Raw genomic sequence first — 20,421 nt, 5'->3', positions numbered from 1 at the left:
TTGTAAGACACTCAATCAACAACCATCTTCCCCATGATTGCAATTTTGTCAATGTAACAGACACATGGAAGAGAGCAGGGTTGCTCTCCCTACTTTACAACTAAATTGTTATGGGTGGAAACATTTGTGGCAATATAGCAAGCTATGAAGCTAATACTACTAATCCCCTTGATGAAATCCTCTCTGTCAGGCGGAAAACTCCCCAAAACTGTTACTTTCCAGGATTCAAATGCGAAAATATTGCAGATCTACAAGCTCAGGTTTCGAGCTTGCAGGCCCCATGAACACACCACAGTCCAAATGTAGTCAGATTACTTCCGGGAACGCCTTTGTTATGGTCCGTAGAGAAGGGCTTGTTTTAAACAAGAACGCGATCTGGAGATAGATTAACGAGATCAATCCATTGCTGTAAACTGAGGTTTTCATTTCCTGATCACTTCATCTCCCTAAGGATTATGGGAATTTGAGTTTTTGCATCAGTGCCGGGTGCCACAGACCGCACGCTACGGTTTACAGGAAACGTTATAACCCGACTTAAGTCGGGTTATGCAAACAACGGTTGGATTTGAAAACCTGACGTTAGTCGGGTACGGCAGTTACTGTGTTAAAATATGGAGGTAAGGGGTTTCTGCCCGACAGCAACAAAATAGTATGTCATCACTCTCGGTCATTTAATCTATTTATTTATCTTTTTCTTAAATGAATGCCTGTTTTATATTTAGTTGTCTGACAGTGTCACGCAAAAGTAGCGACGATTTCCATTGTACACGTTCACAATGCTTGCTGAGCTTGTTGCGACCACAGGTCGCATTTACTGTAAAAAGTGCATATGTCAGTCACGCTGTTCTGACATCACAATGTCAGACTCTTGACTTGACCAGCTCAGCAGAAGGATATAGCTGACCTGTTCTGAGATCACAATGATGACTCGACCAGCTCAGTGTTCTCAACGAAACGTCAATATTAAGTCCATATGGGACTGCGGAATGCCCATATATGGACATATTGTGTCAGTCTCATGTGGTCTATGACCAAACCTGCTGAACTCAAATTGTTGGTAGAATAATAACCCCTCTGAACAACTTTAGTACCTGTGATTATCATGAAGTCATAATGTGACTATGACATCAGATGCCAGTCAGATGATGTCAGATGCCATCTCCATATTTGGGAAAATATGGCCACATTTTGTCCAACTTAAACAACCAACCAGGTCTGTGCATTTGGTCAAATTTTATCCCATAACATAGCGCCAGTGCTTGCCCAGCAGTCTGCTGTCACCCAGGCGGATGCGTGCATGCGCCCATGTTCCCTTAGGGCATCTTACTGGTAGAACAGTTATTTTAGCTACTTTATACTTACTGTGTTTTCTTTAATTATGAATATAATATTTAACCAAATGAAAAGTAAGAGCTTATGATTATAGGAAAACATGATTCTGTTTATCCATTTCCTGAAATGTAATGGTTTTGGACATTTCCAACTGACCCTGGGAGGACATTACATTATGACTTCATGATAATCACAGGTACTAAAGTTGTTCGGGGGGGGGGGGGGGGGGGGGGGTTATTATTCTACCCATTTCAGTTCAGCAGGTTTGGTGCATGTATTCTCCCCATCTATGAGTCCAGCCCTTCAAAAAAATGTTTTACCCTTACTATAGACAAAATGGCTGACATGGTGCTTTAAAATGATTTAAAGCAAAGGTGATCTGATTTATTGTACACTAAGCTGATAGCACTACACAGTCCCTGGTCCATAAAAAATATGAACCACTTAAACCCTATTATGGTTGAGTGGAGTGCCTCAGGGCTCTGTAGTAGTGGATTTTCTGTTTTCTGTTATTGCGGGGAAAGGTTTCGCATAAAATAACCTATCGACAAGCTCACAACGCGTCGCAACGCCAAAGCTTTCCTCACAATACGGATGCTGGGGTTTAAAGGTCCTATCAGAGTACAGTCTGCGGTGATAAGTCATTCTAGCTATCACCTAAAAATGTATTACAAAGTCTAGGTGATAGCTAGAAAACTACACCGCGGTGATGACTTATCACCGCAGACGGTACTCTGATAGGGCCTTAAGTGGTTAATCACTTTCACCTGGTGGGTATGTCATAACATAGAAAAAATAAAATATCAAATCTATAAGTTCACAAGGCATTATGGTGTTGTGTGCTTGGGCTATTTCACCATTCATCTTACGAGTACAAGTAGAGTATAAATGTTTATTACCCGGATTGGTTGAATGCTTCCTTCTGATTGGTCAATCACTGCATTCAGCGGTGTGTTATTTCTGAATAATGACCGCTCAACAGACCACTGTCTAATCAAAGACTCAGAGTACCTGCTGCGCTGCTTGATTTTGTGCCGTAGCCAACATGACAGCCATGTAAACAAACACACAATGTAATTTACAGCTAAACATTGCTCTGAAGAATATTTTTGAAAACATTTGAAGCGAGAAATAGACAATGCAGCAGCAGAAAATGTATTCTATTTGATCAACACTTCCTGTTGTTTTCCGAGGTAAGCAATTCTATATGAACTGGGGACCTCCACAAGCACTTGGAATTGTAGGTGATAGATGTAATGTGACTCGGTTCCACAGATAAATATTGTGAAAATAGCAGATCTACATGTTCACTGCGAGGCGTTGTGAACATGTAGATCTGCTATTTTCATTCCCAGGCCCCAGGCCCTGCTTGGCTTTACTATTAACATACGTTTTATGCCCATATATGGAGATCCCTGTACCAATGTCATCAATATTAAGGACATATCTGGGAATGCCCATATTTGGTAATGCCCATATATGGGCATGTTTTGACATAACATTGTTGACTATCATGCAGGGGTCTCCATATATGGGTAACTGGTCCGATATCACTGGCCAGATGGCGCGCATGTCGCCCTGAGGCATCTTACTAGTGGTATAGTGCGACCTTCGGTCGCAATTAAATCTATGTAGCTGAATATGTGTACAGTAAAGAACATTTTCTGCTTCTACAACCACATTATTCAAAGACAAGTATTTCATGTTGTGATCATAATGCTTTGAGTTGCTTGCAAGTTAATCAAATTAGTAAATCAAGCTAATTAAGCAATGACACGTACTATATATCAGTATGTAGTTCTACATTAACCACTTAAGCCCGAGTATACTTCATCATACAACGAATAGTGGAAAAAGTCGATCTACAAGCTCGCAACACATCACGATGAGACATATCGTGAGATAGAAGATCTGCTATTTACGCTGTGTGAAAACGGCTTGTTAAGAGATGTTGTTTTATTGCTCTTTCCTTGGAGCTTTGTAACATTGTCGTTAATGATTCTTGATTATTCTTATGATTACGATTAAGACTCTGGCGTTACGTCGAGATCAGAGAGAGAGACAGCTGTGCCACAGCTGGCGAGGTCTGTCAGTGCTGATGTCAGAACAGCTGGCTGCTCTCATCTTATTAGTGCTTGCTGCCGTTTCCAGGGCCTACCCACCGCCCCCCACCCCCCACCTCCCCGCCCATTTAGAACTGCCTCTGCTGTGTGCCATGTTCATTTAAATACTCCAGACTCATTTGACCGTCTTTATGGACTTATCATATTAAACATTTATCGCAGCCAATTCTCTAAACCAAGCATGTTTATTCAACACTTAAGGGACCGCAGCACGGCTCCTTTCAGCAGCCCCCTAGCCAGCACCATTGCCCCCCCCCCCCCCCCCCCCCCCCCTCCCCCCCATCTCTCCTCATCTCTCCCCAGCCCCCAGCTTGCTTTATTACTGCTCCCCCTCTCAGCACACCAGTGCCTGCACGGAAAGGCGAAAAAAAGATTATTTTACATTATTCTTCTCCTCTCTCCCTTTCTCTCTTCTCTTCTCTTCTCTTCTCTTCTCTTCTCTTCTCTTCTCTTCTCTTCTCTTCTCTTCTCTTCTCTTCCCTCTCCCAACCTCCATCCACGCCTCTCGTCTCCTCTCGGGTCATTTTTTTCCCCTTTAATGTGCAGACAGAGGACACCGGGGCAGTGCGAAGCCGTGCAGCTACCGATATATTCAGAAGCATTTAGTACTTTGGAATGAATCGAGATATAATAGTGTTAATCATCTGATCAAACGGTAATTAGCATAATGACTTGTGGGGACGGATGGGGATAGATAATAGACCTCATCCTGGCAACAGTCCGCTCTACGGGGACACACTATGCAACATGTAAACAGTGTCATGTTCCATGCAGGGGAGCCATGTGGAGTTCTGTCCAAATCATTTCTCTCTTCATGCAACACAGACGTGATTCTCTCAATCCTCCAACAGCACTGGACCTGGAAATTGGAAATTCTCCTCATCTGCGGCGGACCTGCTCTGTAATCAAATACATTGGCACATGGCCCTGCTGCAGTATCACACCTTGGTTTGACTGGAGGTCCAGGGAATTCGGTATTTGGCGGGGCAATTCTTAACTACTTAAGCCCTACTTCTTTGTACAGCAGATAGTGAAAATAGTCTACAAGCTCTACATCTGGGGTCTTCAACGTTTTCAGGCCAGGGACCCCCAAACTCATGCAGAGATGAAGCAGGGTGGGGCTACAACATATATTGTATATTTATGTATAAAATTGTGTTTCAAGTGTATAAACATAGGATGTTATTGTGCATTCAATACTATGCTATTAAAATAATAATAGATTAATATATTCATGCTTTTATTTTAAACATGCATGTACAAGTGGCCGTACCAGTGCCATTTATAAACATAGGCCTACCTTATTAACTAAGAACCAATGTCAATACTATCAAACTGTCACTAACAATCTGTCAATTGCACAATAATCATATAAGCTATTCAATAGACAGAATCATGTTTTTTTTGCCAGACCCATGAAATGGGTAGGCCTACATAAGCAAATGTCTGTCCGGGTTTTCTATATAAAGGGTATATATGATGATGACATGATGATGACATGCCTACAAAAGGCATGATGTCATAAATGATGATGACAGACAGGGGGTCTGGCACAACCAGGTTGACCTGGTCTTGTTTATATATTTAAAGACAAATTACATTTTGTCTTTTTCTTTTTTTAAATTAAAGAAATATATATATAAAAAGTTTTTTTCCCCAACATCGGGGACCCCCTGCAGTATCCCCACAGATCCCCTAGGGGTCGCGGACCCCCTGTTGAAGACCCCTGCTCTACATCTATAAATGGTGATGCGACACGACAGGGTTAATGTAATTAACATATAATAACATTAAGACGCCCTAGGGGTGAGAAGCGAGGGTCGCTACAGACAACAGACACAATATGTCCATATATGGGCATTCCCAGATATGGGCTTAATATTGATGACATCAGGGATCTCCATATATGGGCATAAAAGGGACAGGGACAGAATTCATTTGCAAGTGTGGTTGCCATGACGCGAGTCACACTTGCAAATGAATTCTGTCTTGGCCATATTATGGAGTGTGACAGGAGGCGTGACTGACTGAGGGACTGACACACATGAGCTGCAGGTTTTCATAGTAAATGCGACCATATATAAATTGTGATATTATTAAACATAATCATCACACAGCCTCCATTCCCCAAAAGGAATGCACGTGTGCAATTCAGTCCGACTAGAAGCAGGGATAAAAATAATACCTCAACGACCATAAAAACCAATGACCAGAAGGGGGATGGATATCAAAAGCAGAGGCATGGATTCCCCCCCTCCCCCCCCCCCCCAAGCAAATCGAACCCTGCACCTTGGTCTGACTGGAGGTCGGGGGAATTCTAGGAACGCCGTAAAGTGCTAGGAGTATTGACGATGCACTCAGTCTCACACCAGGCTGGGTGGATCGATCAGCGGCTAGAAGGACATAAATCAGAACCCTGTGGCTCCATTCCATGTCACACCCTAAACCCCTGGCTCTCAACCTGAGGGCTGGGGCCCACTGGTGGGCCCACACCAGGATATCCCAAGTGGGACCCCAAATAATCGACAAAACGATGGTATTTTACTATAATAAGAAAGAAAGAAAGAAAAAGTTACTGTATTAATTTTCATTGTGATACTGATAAATCGACTGATCATTATAATAAACATGCTCTGAACAAGCACATGGCCCACCCATCTGTCCACTTTACACTGTTTGAGATCTTCAAGTGGGCCCTGATCCAGAAACGGTTGAGAAGCACCACAGCCTGTTTCTCAACCACTAGTGGGCCATAGGATAAAGATTACTTAACTCATACAGTGCCAAACGACTTTTAGATCAACTTTCTCACTATGGACTTCCCTGCCAGACGACTTAAATCGACTTTTACTTAGAAAAAAAACATTTTTTTTTTTTTTTTTAATTTCTTTTAAAAAAAACATTTTTTGGGACCCCATTAAATCTAGTAAACATGATTTCAATCGCGATTTTGCATGTTCCACCCCCCATACAACCCCATCTTTCATACAGGGTAGCCATCTTTGATTACATAACATGTAAAACATAATGGCTATTATCTCAAGAATGCCTGAACGGATTTCCAATCTGTTTTTTTTTGTTTGAAAGCTGTGAACAGCACAAACATGGTGCATGATCTGTGCATGGGCGTGCATGATCTGTGCACTATAAATTACATGGAAGTCTATGGAGAGGGCTGGCAGGGAGAACCCAAAGAAGGCATATTTAATTGGCAGTAATGTAAAAACAAAAAAGAAATTTTGGCGTGTGTTACTAAGTATAAATCCAGCTTTAAGATCAGAAATGTTAAATATTAACACGAAATAATAAAATAGAAATGTGTTGATTGTATTATGCTTTTTTATATTGTCTCTGTCAGGTCCTCATACTCTATGTCAGGGTTCCCCAATTAGTTTTCCCCAAGGTCCGTATTATGTCTACTAGGGTACCAAGCCGAGGGCCACAACATTGCAGGGGGTGACGGTGGCGTTCCCGCTTCTCCAGCGACAGTTCAGATATCGTCGATGACTCGTTGTCGGGTGAAAATGTCCATAACCGTTCCTTTTGCATTTATCATTTATAAAATGATTGAAACTAGTGAAAACAGACGATCAAGCAGACAACGCCTCGCACCGCGAGGCGTTGTGTGCTTCTAGATCTGCTGTTTTCACTACTTTTGTGATACGGCCTTGTATGATGAAGCAGGGCTTTACTTTGCGAAAGAACGTACAAATTTGGATATACAAGGTTTCCACCCGACAACGACGATACACTAGTGTTGTTGCTGCTCTTATACCACCATTATTACTGGGGTTGGTGGGGGCCAGACAGTAGCCCCCCGCGGGCCGCAAATGGCCCGCGGGCCGCCTATTGGGGAACCCATAAACACACATGAGCTTCTATGCATATTATGCACGCAAGCAAACACACACACGTACACACTCCCACACCTTACCTAAACTCCAACAAGATGACAGCACTTTAAGAATGGCCGGCTAAAAATAAACCGCCACTAACTTGGTCTTAAATCTTAGCATCTGTGCCAGGTTTAAAAATAAAGAGCAGTGTCGAGAAACCAAGCTGGAGCCATTTGTCTTTCTGTCACTCTGTCTATCCGCCGCTGCCTCCTCTGTTATCCCTTAGCCTACTTTGCTATTTGGACTATGCAGCATCAGAAATAGGGAGGCCAGGCTCTTTGTCGTAAAATACCATCCGGGTAAGTCGCACATAATCTGACTGAGAAGTCTATATACCTGCAAATACAAAGACGCTAGGGTTTGGGTGAACGAAAGAAAACACCGCTGATGAAAAGGCTGAGGTGAAAGCAACGGATGCATGCACGTCTCTGTCGGGTGGAAACCCCAAAAACCCCAAAACTGTTAATTGTCAGGATTCAAAAAAATAAAAATAAAAAAATAAAATAAATAAAAGAATTGCAGATCGACATAAATATGGAGACAAGAGGTTTCTGCCCGACAGCGACGATATGAATGTGGCCAACAGGCAGTGTGCACACAAAATGTGGTGCTGATCCAGGCAGCGGTTTGTGAGATTAGAGATTAGCTAGACACACAGACACACACACACACACACTAGGGATGGGACAATAAGCGATATTATCGTATATTGTAATAAAAAAACATTCACGATAATCGTATTGTGGAGATTTCATTCATCGTGATATAGTCCTCCGTCATGCACTGGGTTCAATTCACCTTTTATGTGCTGAGCTGCATATCCGGTACCACTTAAACCCTCTAGAATTGGTAAAAGGTACTTATAATATACATACTTGATACAGTCTTTTTTTTCACTCTCTCAAATGTCTTTGCCAAAAAATAGCCGATCTACAAGCTCACAACGTGTCGCGCAGCGACGTGTACCTATAGCTTGTAGATTGCAATTTTTTGGCAAATGTTCCGCCCAAGGATAATGGATTTTGATTATCGCGAGAATATCGTAAATCGCGATTTCTTTTGTCACAATAATCATGATAAGAAATTTTCATATCATGATTATTGTGACACACACACACACACACACACACACACGCAGACCCTCTTATAGACAGCTAGACTCCTACAGATTAATGCTATAAAAGGAGCTGCATTAAAATGGGGTATGTGACATAAGAAGCAAGCGAGGGAGAGAAAGAATGCAAGGGAGAGATAGAGAGAGAGAGATGGGGGGAAGATAAGGACAGGGATAGAGAAAGAACAGGGTGAGAAGGAGAAGAACAAAGGGCGTGGGGGGGGGGACGAGGGGAGACGAGAGACAGACAGAAAAAGTAAGTCACCAGTAATCCACGATACAGTGGGCGCATGCATCACACAGAGGTCAGCTAGCAGGAGATCAATCCAGCCTTAGGCCTGAGCATGTGTGGAGTTCAAAGCATGGCCCTGACATGGAGGGCACTGGATTAAGAGGCAGAATTTATGGGGCCTAAAGTGAATGTTTGTCATGGAGGATGACAAATTGCTCATCACACTTCTGGCACCTGTCAAACACAATACACAAAAATCTTTAGTGGGGGGGCAGTGGTGATTTTTGTTCTATTGACCTAGTCCACATGGCACTAGCCACCACCATTTACTCCATCTGCTGAAAAGTTGAGGTGGGCCACTTTGCCCGTTTTAATTTAATTTAATTTTCACAACCTACAGTGCAACCTCAGTAAAACTATGCCTAAATCTAACTCTAACCCTTGGTCGGACTAATGGGACGCCGAAATATCGAGATTTTACCGCCTGTGTGCTGTTCTTGCACAAACTACATCTTGAAATTGGTTAGGTTGCGCCTACAGACTAACATGAGGTTAGAGTCCTGCTTTCTCCTGAACTGGCACCGTGCTAAATTATAGCGTGGACAGGACATAGGTCTGGCAATGAGAAACTGAGGCATCCGTATTGTGGATGCTGGGGTTGTGAGTTTGTCGATAGGCTATTTTCCTGCGAAAAGCTTTCCCCACAATAACAGAAAACATAAAAGACACTAGCATAGAGCCCTGAGGGACTCCTGTCAACCATAATAGGGTTATGTGGTTCATGATTTAGTAGAGCAGCACCAGGCAGTAGATCTTGAAATCCAAGATTGTAGTCTTGGCCTTCTCTGGGTTTTTTTTTTTTGGCTTTTTGGCAATGGTCAGACTGACCAAGACCTTAGGTACATATACCTGAATCTAATTCAGTCAAGCTGAGCATTTTCATCATTAGGACCAACATGAAGTTACAATGTTATCGCCTAATACATTGCAATATGTGCGAGCAACCCTCCCAGCTACGATGTACCGGTAAGTAAGATCCCACATCTAATTGGAACAGAATTATGTCATTCAAATTTCTCTGATTATGATTTAATTCCATGTGTAAATTTTGTTTGCATCACCAGTCAATCAAACATTGCGATTTAAAATGTGTTGTGTTTTCGATGCTCCACAGGGTTGGATTTTCTGGGGAAGATGCGGGGAATCTGTGATTTTGATATCCCCCTTTGGTCATTTATTTTATCTCCAGTGGTGATATGTTTTATCACTGCCTCTGGTCACACTGTATTAAATACAAGAATAATTATTTTAGGGATCGGCTATTTTAGCTATTTGTTTTATGGTGAAATATATAGGGCTTAAGTGCTCTTGGGGGTTTTGGGGTATGTGGTCATGTTTATAAATGTATCAGGATGTTATTCAACACAGGCTTGCACCACCGAACTTGCATTGTCTGTGAATGAAGAACATACATAAAACTTTACTTGCTGTAATGACTAAACATTGATGAGGTGGGCCAAATGCAAGCATGCGATTGGTTAGTTCTATATTGCTCGGTGGGATGCTTATCCTGAAGCCACTCACCACTTTTCAACCTATCTTCATAATAGGTCCTCACTAATGTTCATAATAAAATTGAAAAAACAAAATCTACTCTGTCTCTTAGGAGAGCTGTGGGAAGTTCAGAAATCCATAGTCTTGTGACATCATCAATGGGGAATCCAAGCTAATAGAAAATGCAGGCTTTCTATTCCTGAAAAGTTGCAATGTTAAAGTGGAAGCTATTGTTCTCGCGATAATAAAAATCAAAAATATCTTTTCAAAAATAAGTATTGTTTAAAAAAGAATCTATCAAACAGTGATGTCACAAGACTATGGATTTCTGAACTTCCCACAGCTCTCCTAAGAGACTTGGACCGAGTAGAATTTTTTTTTTAAATGTTATTATGAACATTAGCGGGATTAGCATTAGAGGACCTATTATATGAAGATAGGTTGAAAAGTAGCAAAGTCCTCCTTTAAGATTATGTAATTATAGTTGACCAAGTTTAAACATGTTTGAAAATTGCAGTCCATGGCCTGCTGCCAGTGTGCATAAGAAATATGATGCTGCTCTGCCTAGTAATATGTGAGATTAAACAACGCGTGAGCACGCACACACGCACGCACGCACAGGCACACACACTCCTAGTAGAGATAAATAGATTATAGAATGCCGGGTGATCATTTGTTCAGCACATACATTTAGCCTTATGTTATTTAAAACACTTATCAACACACTCACTTATAAATGGATTAACATTAGTGTCAACTAGGACCTTTCCCTGGCAAACAAAATGGTATTGTCGCACTGGGATTCCGCCAGTGTGGGGAGAGAGTTGGCTCAGAACATGGAAGGTGTGCTGGGCTGGGCTGGCATGCCTCAAATTGGTTGGTAGTCAGCCATTCTGTGAACAGTGGAAGCCCACAGTTTTCCGCTCTGTGTTTTTGGTTCCTTTCTGCCCGGATAAGCTCTGGTGTCTCCTCAGCCGTGAATTCTACCAACCCACTGAGAATTTTTCGGGCTATTAGACGTCTAATATACGTCTAAACGCTACGTCTAAAATTGGTAAAATCAACGTCTAGAAATCAAATGTTTAAAGATGCAGTGCCATGATTTATTTCTCCCCTAAAACATGATGATCAGGTATTATGATTATACTAGGAGGAAGATTTTTTTTTTAAAGTGTCAGAAAGAGTTACATTTGTGTTTTTATGTGGCCACACCCACCAGTTCATTAGTTATGCCTGGTTTTCAGGTGGGTGGTGTCCCAGCTGAAGTTAGCCACACCCATAATGTTGGGTGAATGGTAAAAGGGGAGGGGCTGAGTTTAGGGTGTCATTAAACCTGTGTTTTTCAGCTTTCAGGAAGTAAACACAAATACACAGGGAAGACAAATCTGCACATTATAACCCCACCAGGTGGCCTATTAGAATAATGTTAACTTCATAGACACAGACAAAACAGAAAAGTACAAAACTATGGCACCACCTCTTTAATAGACGTCTATATATAGCTGTTGAAATAACGTCTAATCAACGTCAAGTCTAAGCTTACGTCTACAAAACGTTCACTTCTACGTTGATTAGACCGATTTTAGACAGACGTCTAATAGCCGACTATTGCTCCATGGGAAACTATCCACAGCAACTGTGATTGGCGGCAGAGTTTCATCCAGCTTGCACTGACTGGTCAGCTACAGTACCATAGTCCCTTGGGAAGTTTATCACCTTCGTGTTTCTTTCATCAGTCCCCTCACCCAAGGCAAATAAAGGCTGAGTATGTGGTAAGCCATTTTATCTTGATTTAGTCCATTTTGCTCTGTCAAATAAGGTTTTTACATGGGTTCATCTTCTCCATCGGAGTGCCAGCACAGTGCAGCACAGTAATATAACATGTCACTTTGACAGGTGCTGAGTGAATTAAAAACATCCTCTCCACTGAGAACCCAGTCTGCGAGGGAAACCCCCACCCACCAATCAACACCACTACCCCGCCGCCAAATGTAGTACAACCTCACTTTACACGCATGATCAAACATCTACATCTGGGCACCAAGGGCTTCTCTCTCTCTCCCCCTTTCCCTTTGCAGATGCTAAACGATATCGTTAACATTTTAATGCAAGAGCCATTTACACGCGGGCTGACGCAATTACACTTCTGATTCAGCGGAATCCATACAGACACAGTGATCGGTAATTAGATTTTACATTGTGGCGAAACAACGTGCACATATGTGTGCACGCACGCACGTGCGCGCGCACACACACACACACACACACACACACACACACACACACACACACACACACACACACACACACACACACACACACACACACACACACAGTCTCTGATGTCTTGCTCCTAATTAGAGAGCTAGACTGGCTGAAGATCTTGAGGAGGTACAGTGGTACAGTACAGAGAGGGCCCTCATTATGCAGCTAGGATGTATGAACTAGGGGATAGCTTGTTATGATCACACATTGGTGTATTCATTACCCGGCATTAGTGGCTACTTTCTACTGGAATCATGTGGATGATTCAGAATGTGTGGCAGCTTAAGCCTAATTTATACTTCATTGTATGACCGCATCGTTCATCCAAAGTAACTGAACCAAAGTGGGTTTGTAACCTTTATCTGTCTAGATCAGTGGTTCTCAAACTTTTCAGCTTGAAACACAAAAGTTGAATTTGCTGTCTTTCTGCGACACAAACTTCAGACAAAAAATAGTCTGAATTAGCCACTTATGCCCAATTAAAAAAATTGTCTAGAACATACATGTTCACGACACGTACATATTTGGCGTAATACATTTTTAAACAATAATTTTATAAAAAGATTACATAAAAAGGGGACATTTGGCAACTAAAAAATGGGTCCTGACCCATTATTGTTTGGGAAACACTGGTCTAGATAATCATATCACAGTGTATAAATATAGTCCAATTTGGACCAGCCAAGAAAATCAGGGCGTGGAAAGCAAATGAGAAATATTTCTCATTTGCTTCAGATACCTTGCTTAGGTGCCCTTGAAAAAAGGCACTTAACCCCCAGTTGCTGGGGTAGATATAAGGTATCTTTTGGGATATGTTCGTGCCATCATCTAATCTCATGAGTTGTGCTATCGCTACGGCAACTGAACCCTAATTGGTAATTAGTAAGCAGACTTAAGGGACCGTGAGGGGTAGAGGCTGATCAGGTTTCGAGTGCTCCCTCTTCATGGCTCTGGAAAGCCTGCACACACAGGACCACCGCGACCACCACCAATGATCACATCATCACTGTCCTGCTGAAATCACGTATCTCAGGCGGTGCAGTGGTAAAATGCCTGCCCACCGCCGCAGAGGTTGTGGGTTCTAATCCATCGTGGACGGTTCATATACGGCTTTGTCGAGTGTCGATACGAACACAATTGGCCTCTGTTTGGGGAGCGGAGCTGGGAGGGGAAGGTGATATTACTGCACATACTGTATTCCTATATGGGCTGGGGTGTGCCACCTGTGAGCAGGGAGTGTTGGGTGGGAGGAGCAGGACGAAGGCCCTACATCCTTCCTGCGGGGGCTCCTCACTGGCAGGCAGCAGGTACAACACACACAAATGTGTGTGGGGAGGAATCAATTGGCAATACGACTAAATTGGGAGAAAGAAAAATAAACCTCATGTTTAAACCCTATCAGTTGCCGGGGGGTCCCTCAGAGTTTGACTAGGTCCGCTAGTATTGCAGTCTACACCATATCTCTTCGCCAAAAGAAAATGACTATCTAGAAGCTCACAAAAGCGGGTTGAGAGTTTGTAGATCGGCTATTTTCAACAAAATGTTCACCCCAGTACCCTAGAACTATAGGGTTCAAGAGCTATTGGTTACATTTTACGTTTCTCTGTAAAATAGCTGATCTACAAGTTCAGAACGCATCCATATGTGACTTGCTGAGAGCTTGTAGATCTGCTATTTTAGAAAACTTTTGAAAAATGACTGAGATGCCAGGTTTTAATGTGGTTAACCATTTAAAAGTATTAGAGATTGTGATCCATCAGATCCTTCTTTTTTTCCACAATGTTTCCATCCAACTGAGATAATATTGTCTCTGTCGGGTGGAAACCATGTCCAAAACTGTATCAGGATTCAAAAAAGAAAAAAAAAATATAGCAAAAGTAGCCGATTGACATGCTCACAGCGTGTCGCTTCTCGCCGCATTTCGAGCTTGCAGATCTGCTGCTTTTGAAGCTTTAGGCATGTATGACACTGTAGTATGATGAAGTAGGGCATTAACTTACGAAAAAACACAAAAACGTGAAAGAATATGGAGATACAAGGTTTCTTCCTGGCAGACAATAATGCTCCCTGGACATCTGTAAATAGCCTTGGAAGATCCCAGGGCTTTTTCCAAGAGGAGCACCTCACCACTCCAACAGATGGGGCTCTAATCATTGCGCTGCCTTAATTGTCCCCAGTAGATTAACTCCCCCCGCGCCCCCCCCCCCCCCCCCCCCCCCCACACCGCCACACACACACACACACACACACACACACACACACACACACACACACACACACACACACACACACACACACACACACACACACATCGTAGCCTTCAACTCACAGCCAAGTTCATCCAATCTATCTATCCCAATAGCATTCTCATCCAACCTCTCAGGTTACAAATAATGTGGGGTCATGTTAAATTGGCAGGCTAAGTGATGTTGGCAGCTATTTACTGTACTGTAATCTACACTGGACAAGACACTCTGGAAGAACTTCCTTATGTTTGAAGGGATCCTGATGTCTTCACTCTGGCAAAGGTCACGGTTAATTGAAGTTAAAAAAATATATATATATATTTTTTGTGATCTTACAACTTATTCTCAATGTTCACTTATTGAACACAAAATAGTAAAATCATGTTAATACATTGGCAAATTGGGTATCAAGTAAAGTTGCGATATATACAGCTATAAATCATTGCATAGTAGTAAGGCCCTGCCTCAATATATATTTGCAATGAGGATTTGAGTGAGTCGATTTGAGCTTGCACTGGTTTTGCCCGAAGGCATCTTTTGAGAGGAGAAAATTATGTTTCCCCTCCTATCCTGATGGCTGAAGGGACACATACACTTTGATAGATACAGTCAGGCTCTTCCAGAATAATTTGCAAACTAAAATGTGCCTACAATATGAGCTGGATTTTAACGTGTGTAGAAGTGGCATGTTTCTAAATTGTAACGATTGAAATAAGATCACAACTAAAGGTCTTTGCCGTTTCCCTTGAATTCATATAAAATGATTTATTATTTGGAAAGAATGATAACATAATGAGATAAAGCAGACAGAATGTTGAAACAATATATTTTAGGTAGGCCTATATTGTATGTTTATGCATTAAATGATTCATATAATTTATATTCATATAATATGAATTAAATAGAGAGAGATATCATTTTTTGTTTATGATCGCTAAATTATAACTTTGCAATACAGAGGAGGCATAACACTCCCAGATTTGTTAATTATACACTTACTTACGATTCTACCATATTTATGTCACTCATTTACAATCCCACTGATCTCTCAGGAAGTGATCAAGTCCTTATTTAAGTACTTCCGGGTCACCTCAGTGTCCAGCCGGAGCCCAACCCTGCATTTTCCTGAATCCCATAATGCAGGTTACCATAGAGACAGGCCAGTGAGCATGTGATAGGCCTAACTCTGAAACAGCAAGAATTGTCGAGAAACCAATCACTGTGTTGGCTCCTATCTACAAGGTCACTCATTCATTCTGACAACGCCTGCACAGCCCATGAACACCTCATTCTGATGATAATCCAAACAACAGCCAGCCAAGGAAGACAACATCCCACGGCTAAGCTCCTACAATGATGCAGAAATCAAATAAGAAACAAATTCCGATATCACACGATGCGGAAAAATGCTTAAAGAATTCTCAAATAAAAGCTTAGCAGTGCCAGTGCCAAAAAACAAACATGGTAAATGTTGAATGAGAAACGAAGAAGAAGAAGAGGAAGAGGAAGAAGAAGAAAATGTCTGCACACTCTCTTCCCTGTATATTGCTTATTTCCCTGTCAGCTGCTTGCCACAGGGCCTCCTCGATAATCTGCTAATAAATGGACACAATCTTGCATGGCAGTTGATCTAATGTCACAGTCAGATGATTATGATTAATGAGGATTCCTTATTGTGCCTTTATGAGTTTCAGCCCAAGCTGGGCCGAGGGAGATACCATTTTATGTGGGGCTCAGTGTCAATAAACTGCGCAGACTGGAGGCTTGCCTAAGCAATGAAAAAGACACGACACAGAAACAAAAATCCATTTCAAAAACCCTATTTCATCACCCAGACCAGCAGGAAAAATACATTTGTTTTTCCTTTTTTAATCCATGTTTTTTTGTGGGGGTGGGGGTGTGGGTCTGTACAGCGTATATACTGTGTATAGTATAGGTGCACCATATCATATAACTATTAGACCTCAATATTCTCTGATGTATATTATATATGCTACCTCTAAAACCTCACTCCTCTGGATTCAGCTCGTGTGGCCTTTTGCTTAAAACATTAAAAAAAAGGGTTTTATTCTGTTTATAATATCAAATGTTCACTGTCTTGTCACAACCATCGTATTTTTTCTCAGACATGTTTCCATTTTCTCTCCTTCTCCCTCTTCAAGCCCCCCGTTCTCTCCTTCTTCGACTCCCTTTTTGTACACACCCTGTCAGCCATAGTCCCTTCTTGTAGAAGGGACTAGCCAATAAATGTTTATTTTGATCTTGCAAACCTTATAAATTGCATATTATTTCTTAGTTTATTATAGATATATGTGAATGCAGAAATTCACTGCGTGTGCTGGTGCATGCGTGTGCACCAGCACACACATGCATACACCCACATATACATACAGAAACACCAACACATACCCATCAATGCGTTTTTACACACACACACACACACACACACACACACACACACACACACACACACACACACACACACACACACACACACACACACACACACACACACACACACAGACAGACAGACAGACAGACAGACAGACAATTGTAGACCATTTGAACAATATTCAATTTTAACATTTTGGAGTGAGAAGATGTACTTGGGGACACATCTTTAACATTTCTGTTTAATATACATTTATTTAGGTCTGTTCCCTATCTGGAATCGTTGTGTGCAACATTTTAGCTGTTTTCCTTTTAAAAAATTGCTATGTTTTCCTTTAAAAAAATTGCTATGGAGTATTTTTTCTATTTCTATAATTTATTCAGTGCAATATACATGCATCTCTTACATCTCTAAATTGGATATGCAGAGGAGATATTGCCATCCAAGTGAATGTTTTAATCAAAATGTGTGTTAATACAATTACAATTAGCAGATATTTAAACGTGTTTTTCTTCACCCTTATATGCACTGGGGTACTTTGAACTTGAAAAATGAGCTGGCTGTGGGGGAGGGGAAAGGGGTTCAACCAAATGTCCATTATATCAAATAGCCTACGTCACTTATTACTAAGGGCCACAGTGAAACCATACATTAATACAAAAAGGTATCCAGACAGATAAAACGTCAGCTCGAATTCATTTAACAGACGCAAATGTTGTCAATTAAGACTTTAACCTGTGAGGTCACGGCTAATCAAACCCCAGTTAGACTAAATAACGCCAATTAATCCCAAACGCAATGCAAATGCAGGCCCCCCACAATTGACCTAAAGAAACATAATTCATCAATTTCGTCTGATTGTGCTTATAATGCACGTTTCGAGGGCAGGGGTCTGCATTTAATGATTACAGGGGAGCAGAAACGATTAAAACGCAGTTCATGCCTCGCCCGTCTCCCCATCTATCAAAGGGGACAGGCTTTTTGACAAACATTTTAGATCTTTTCATGTGGGAACACCGGGTGACCTCCATCCTTCGTCTCCAGTCACTTTGCCATATTAGCTACCAGTAATTTCCCCCCAGGAATATGTAAATTGTTGGGCGGAAACCTTGTATGTCCAAACCCGTTTTCATCATTTAAAAGAAAATACGATTTAAAATAGTGAAAATAACCGATATACAAGCGGTGTGTGCTTGTAGATCTGCTATTTTCACTAGTTTTGTGCAACAGTCTTGTATGATGAGGCAGGGCTTTAATTTACGGAGAAGGAAAAATACGTGCACATTTGAAACTTGGAGATACGAGGTTTCTGCCGGACATGAGCAGGTGAAACTTACCATTCAAGATGCTCTGGGAAAAGATAAAAGCCAATATCCACATGCCCTGCTCCGTTCAATCCCCCCAAGCTATGCTTTCTCTCTGTCTTCCTCCGACCGATGCCTCCCTCGGATGCTCTTCTGTGTGCTTAGGGTAAGGTTAAACATTTGCCACTGTCTTTAAGGAACCGGACCAATAAAGTCTCTATACTTTCAATATGATCTTCACTGTTCCCCTCGCTGCTCATTCACTCTTTTTGTTTCCTGTCTCCCTGCCCCTTATTTGCACTTGGAGCACATATATAACATGTATAATGTGTGATTGTCTTGGACAGAGCTCCCGAGCCTCCCGGTGCTCCACAGTGTCTTGCTGCTCTTCAAAGGGGAGGCTGATGAAGGGGAGACGGCGCTCCTCGCGTAAAGCCCAGGTGTGATGATGCTGAGTCAGAGAGCAGTGTGTGGAATATCACATCCCTTAAAGAAAATGTCCCAATGACAAAATAAATAAAAACAATAAAACAGTCTAAAACAATATAAAGAATAAAAACGTCAAATCCTAACCCTTAAATAAAACCTCACAAAAATTAAACATGTTTGCAAACAATTTACCCGAAAATGGAAGAAAGCAAAAAAAAATGGGAACACAAATAAAATAAAATAAGAAGCTATAACCGGGGATGGTTCGGGTTAAGAATGAAAAACAGATCCGGGTGAGCTGAAGCGGGCGTTTTTTTCCTGGGATTCCAAAGTCAAATCATCTTCTTCACCGCCTCTCTCCGTCCAGCACGAGGCAAGTACGCGCATCTTCCCCAGCGCTGCCGCTCTAATCGCATTGGTCCCCGCGCCAACCCACTATACGCTGCTGCCTCAGAGCATTATACAGAAGAACCCTCTCTCCCCTGCCCCTGCAGACGCTTTCATTGCTCATTGCCTTAAAGGAGCAGAGACTGTGCTTGGATGCCGGTCCCAGGCCAAGGCGCCCCGCACACTGAGCAGGTGCGAGCAGTGAGCCTTATTGGACGCATTTGCATGATGAGGAAATTAGCTGCACCTGACGCGCCGGGCGCAAGGATAACATTTTTACGCACGCTGATCTGAGAGTGTGTACTGTGTATAGGCTCTCTAAAAAGGGTATTTTTGGTGCAAGTTTAACGCATTGTGTATACTAGTGTGTGTGTGTGTGTGTGTGTGTGTGTGGCCTATATAGCCTATATATAGGTCTATACACGCACACATAGGCTACACAAACTCAATTGACAATTAAAGTTATACCATGTAACTTTTTTTATAAAACAAATCTTAAAATTGTCCTAACTCTTAAATCGCTAAAGTTTTAAAACACCCACTCCGTTATTTTCAGCTTCTGAAGCCTTCTCTTTATATATTTTCTTCTAGCAGTGACAGGGGCGGGATTTCCCGGCAAAATGACGTCATCATACACTACCGGCCAATCACAGCGAGGGTTATACACTGCCGGCCAATCACAGCGCATCTTGAAGTGGGGTCGCTAGCTATCACAATAGGGCGGCCATATTTGTAGGCGCCCGTGTGTCTCTATCTATACTCGGGTGAAACACTCCGTTCCTCCGGAATGCCTGAACGCACAGGAACCAGGGACCCCTCCAAAGATAGATCTCGGCGAGATGGAGGCAGACGCGGGGGTGACGCGGGGGTGTGAGGCCCGGTCCGCGGCGAAAAACGGCCGAAAGACGCGGACGCTACTGACCACTAGTTGAGCAACTTACACAGTATTAGCTTTAAAAGTAGCAAGCACCCAGTAACCTAGGTCTAACTATTCTTTTTGTTTGTATTTCAGTGTATTGACTAAATTAAATGTTTTTATAAAATGTATGCTATATGATATGGAAAGGACGCAGTTTAGTATGAGAAACGACACATCATGTCTCTGTCCGTTTGGACGTCTGTCCGTGTACGCTTTTTTACGGTCTAT

The 20,421-nt window shown here is 42.1% G+C and overlaps 1 protein-coding gene across 1 annotated transcript in view; it reads right to left on the bottom strand.

Annotated features, from left to right (window-relative positions):
• dscamb (Down syndrome cell adhesion molecule b) overlaps window positions 1-18,534 on the bottom strand; it is a gene marked incomplete at both ends in the record, with an annotated part of 264,878 nt that extends 246,344 nt beyond the window's left edge. The window contains one exon of the mRNA XM_080731519.1: window positions 18,492-18,534. Within this exon, the coding sequence (XP_080587645.1) occupies window positions 18,492-18,534 (43 nt within the window). The remainder of the gene's footprint in view (window positions 1-18,491) is intronic.
• Window positions 18,535-20,421: the final 1,887 nt, after the last annotated feature.

Source organism: Nannobrachium achirus (genome assembly GCF_963921795.1).
Source record: "Nannobrachium achirus genome assembly, chromosome: 8".
Taxonomy (NCBI): Eukaryota; Metazoa; Chordata; class Actinopteri; order Myctophiformes; family Myctophidae; genus Nannobrachium; species Nannobrachium achirus.
The sequence above is the reverse complement of the archived record's forward strand: the minus strand, read 5'-3'. Positions and strand labels throughout refer to the sequence as shown.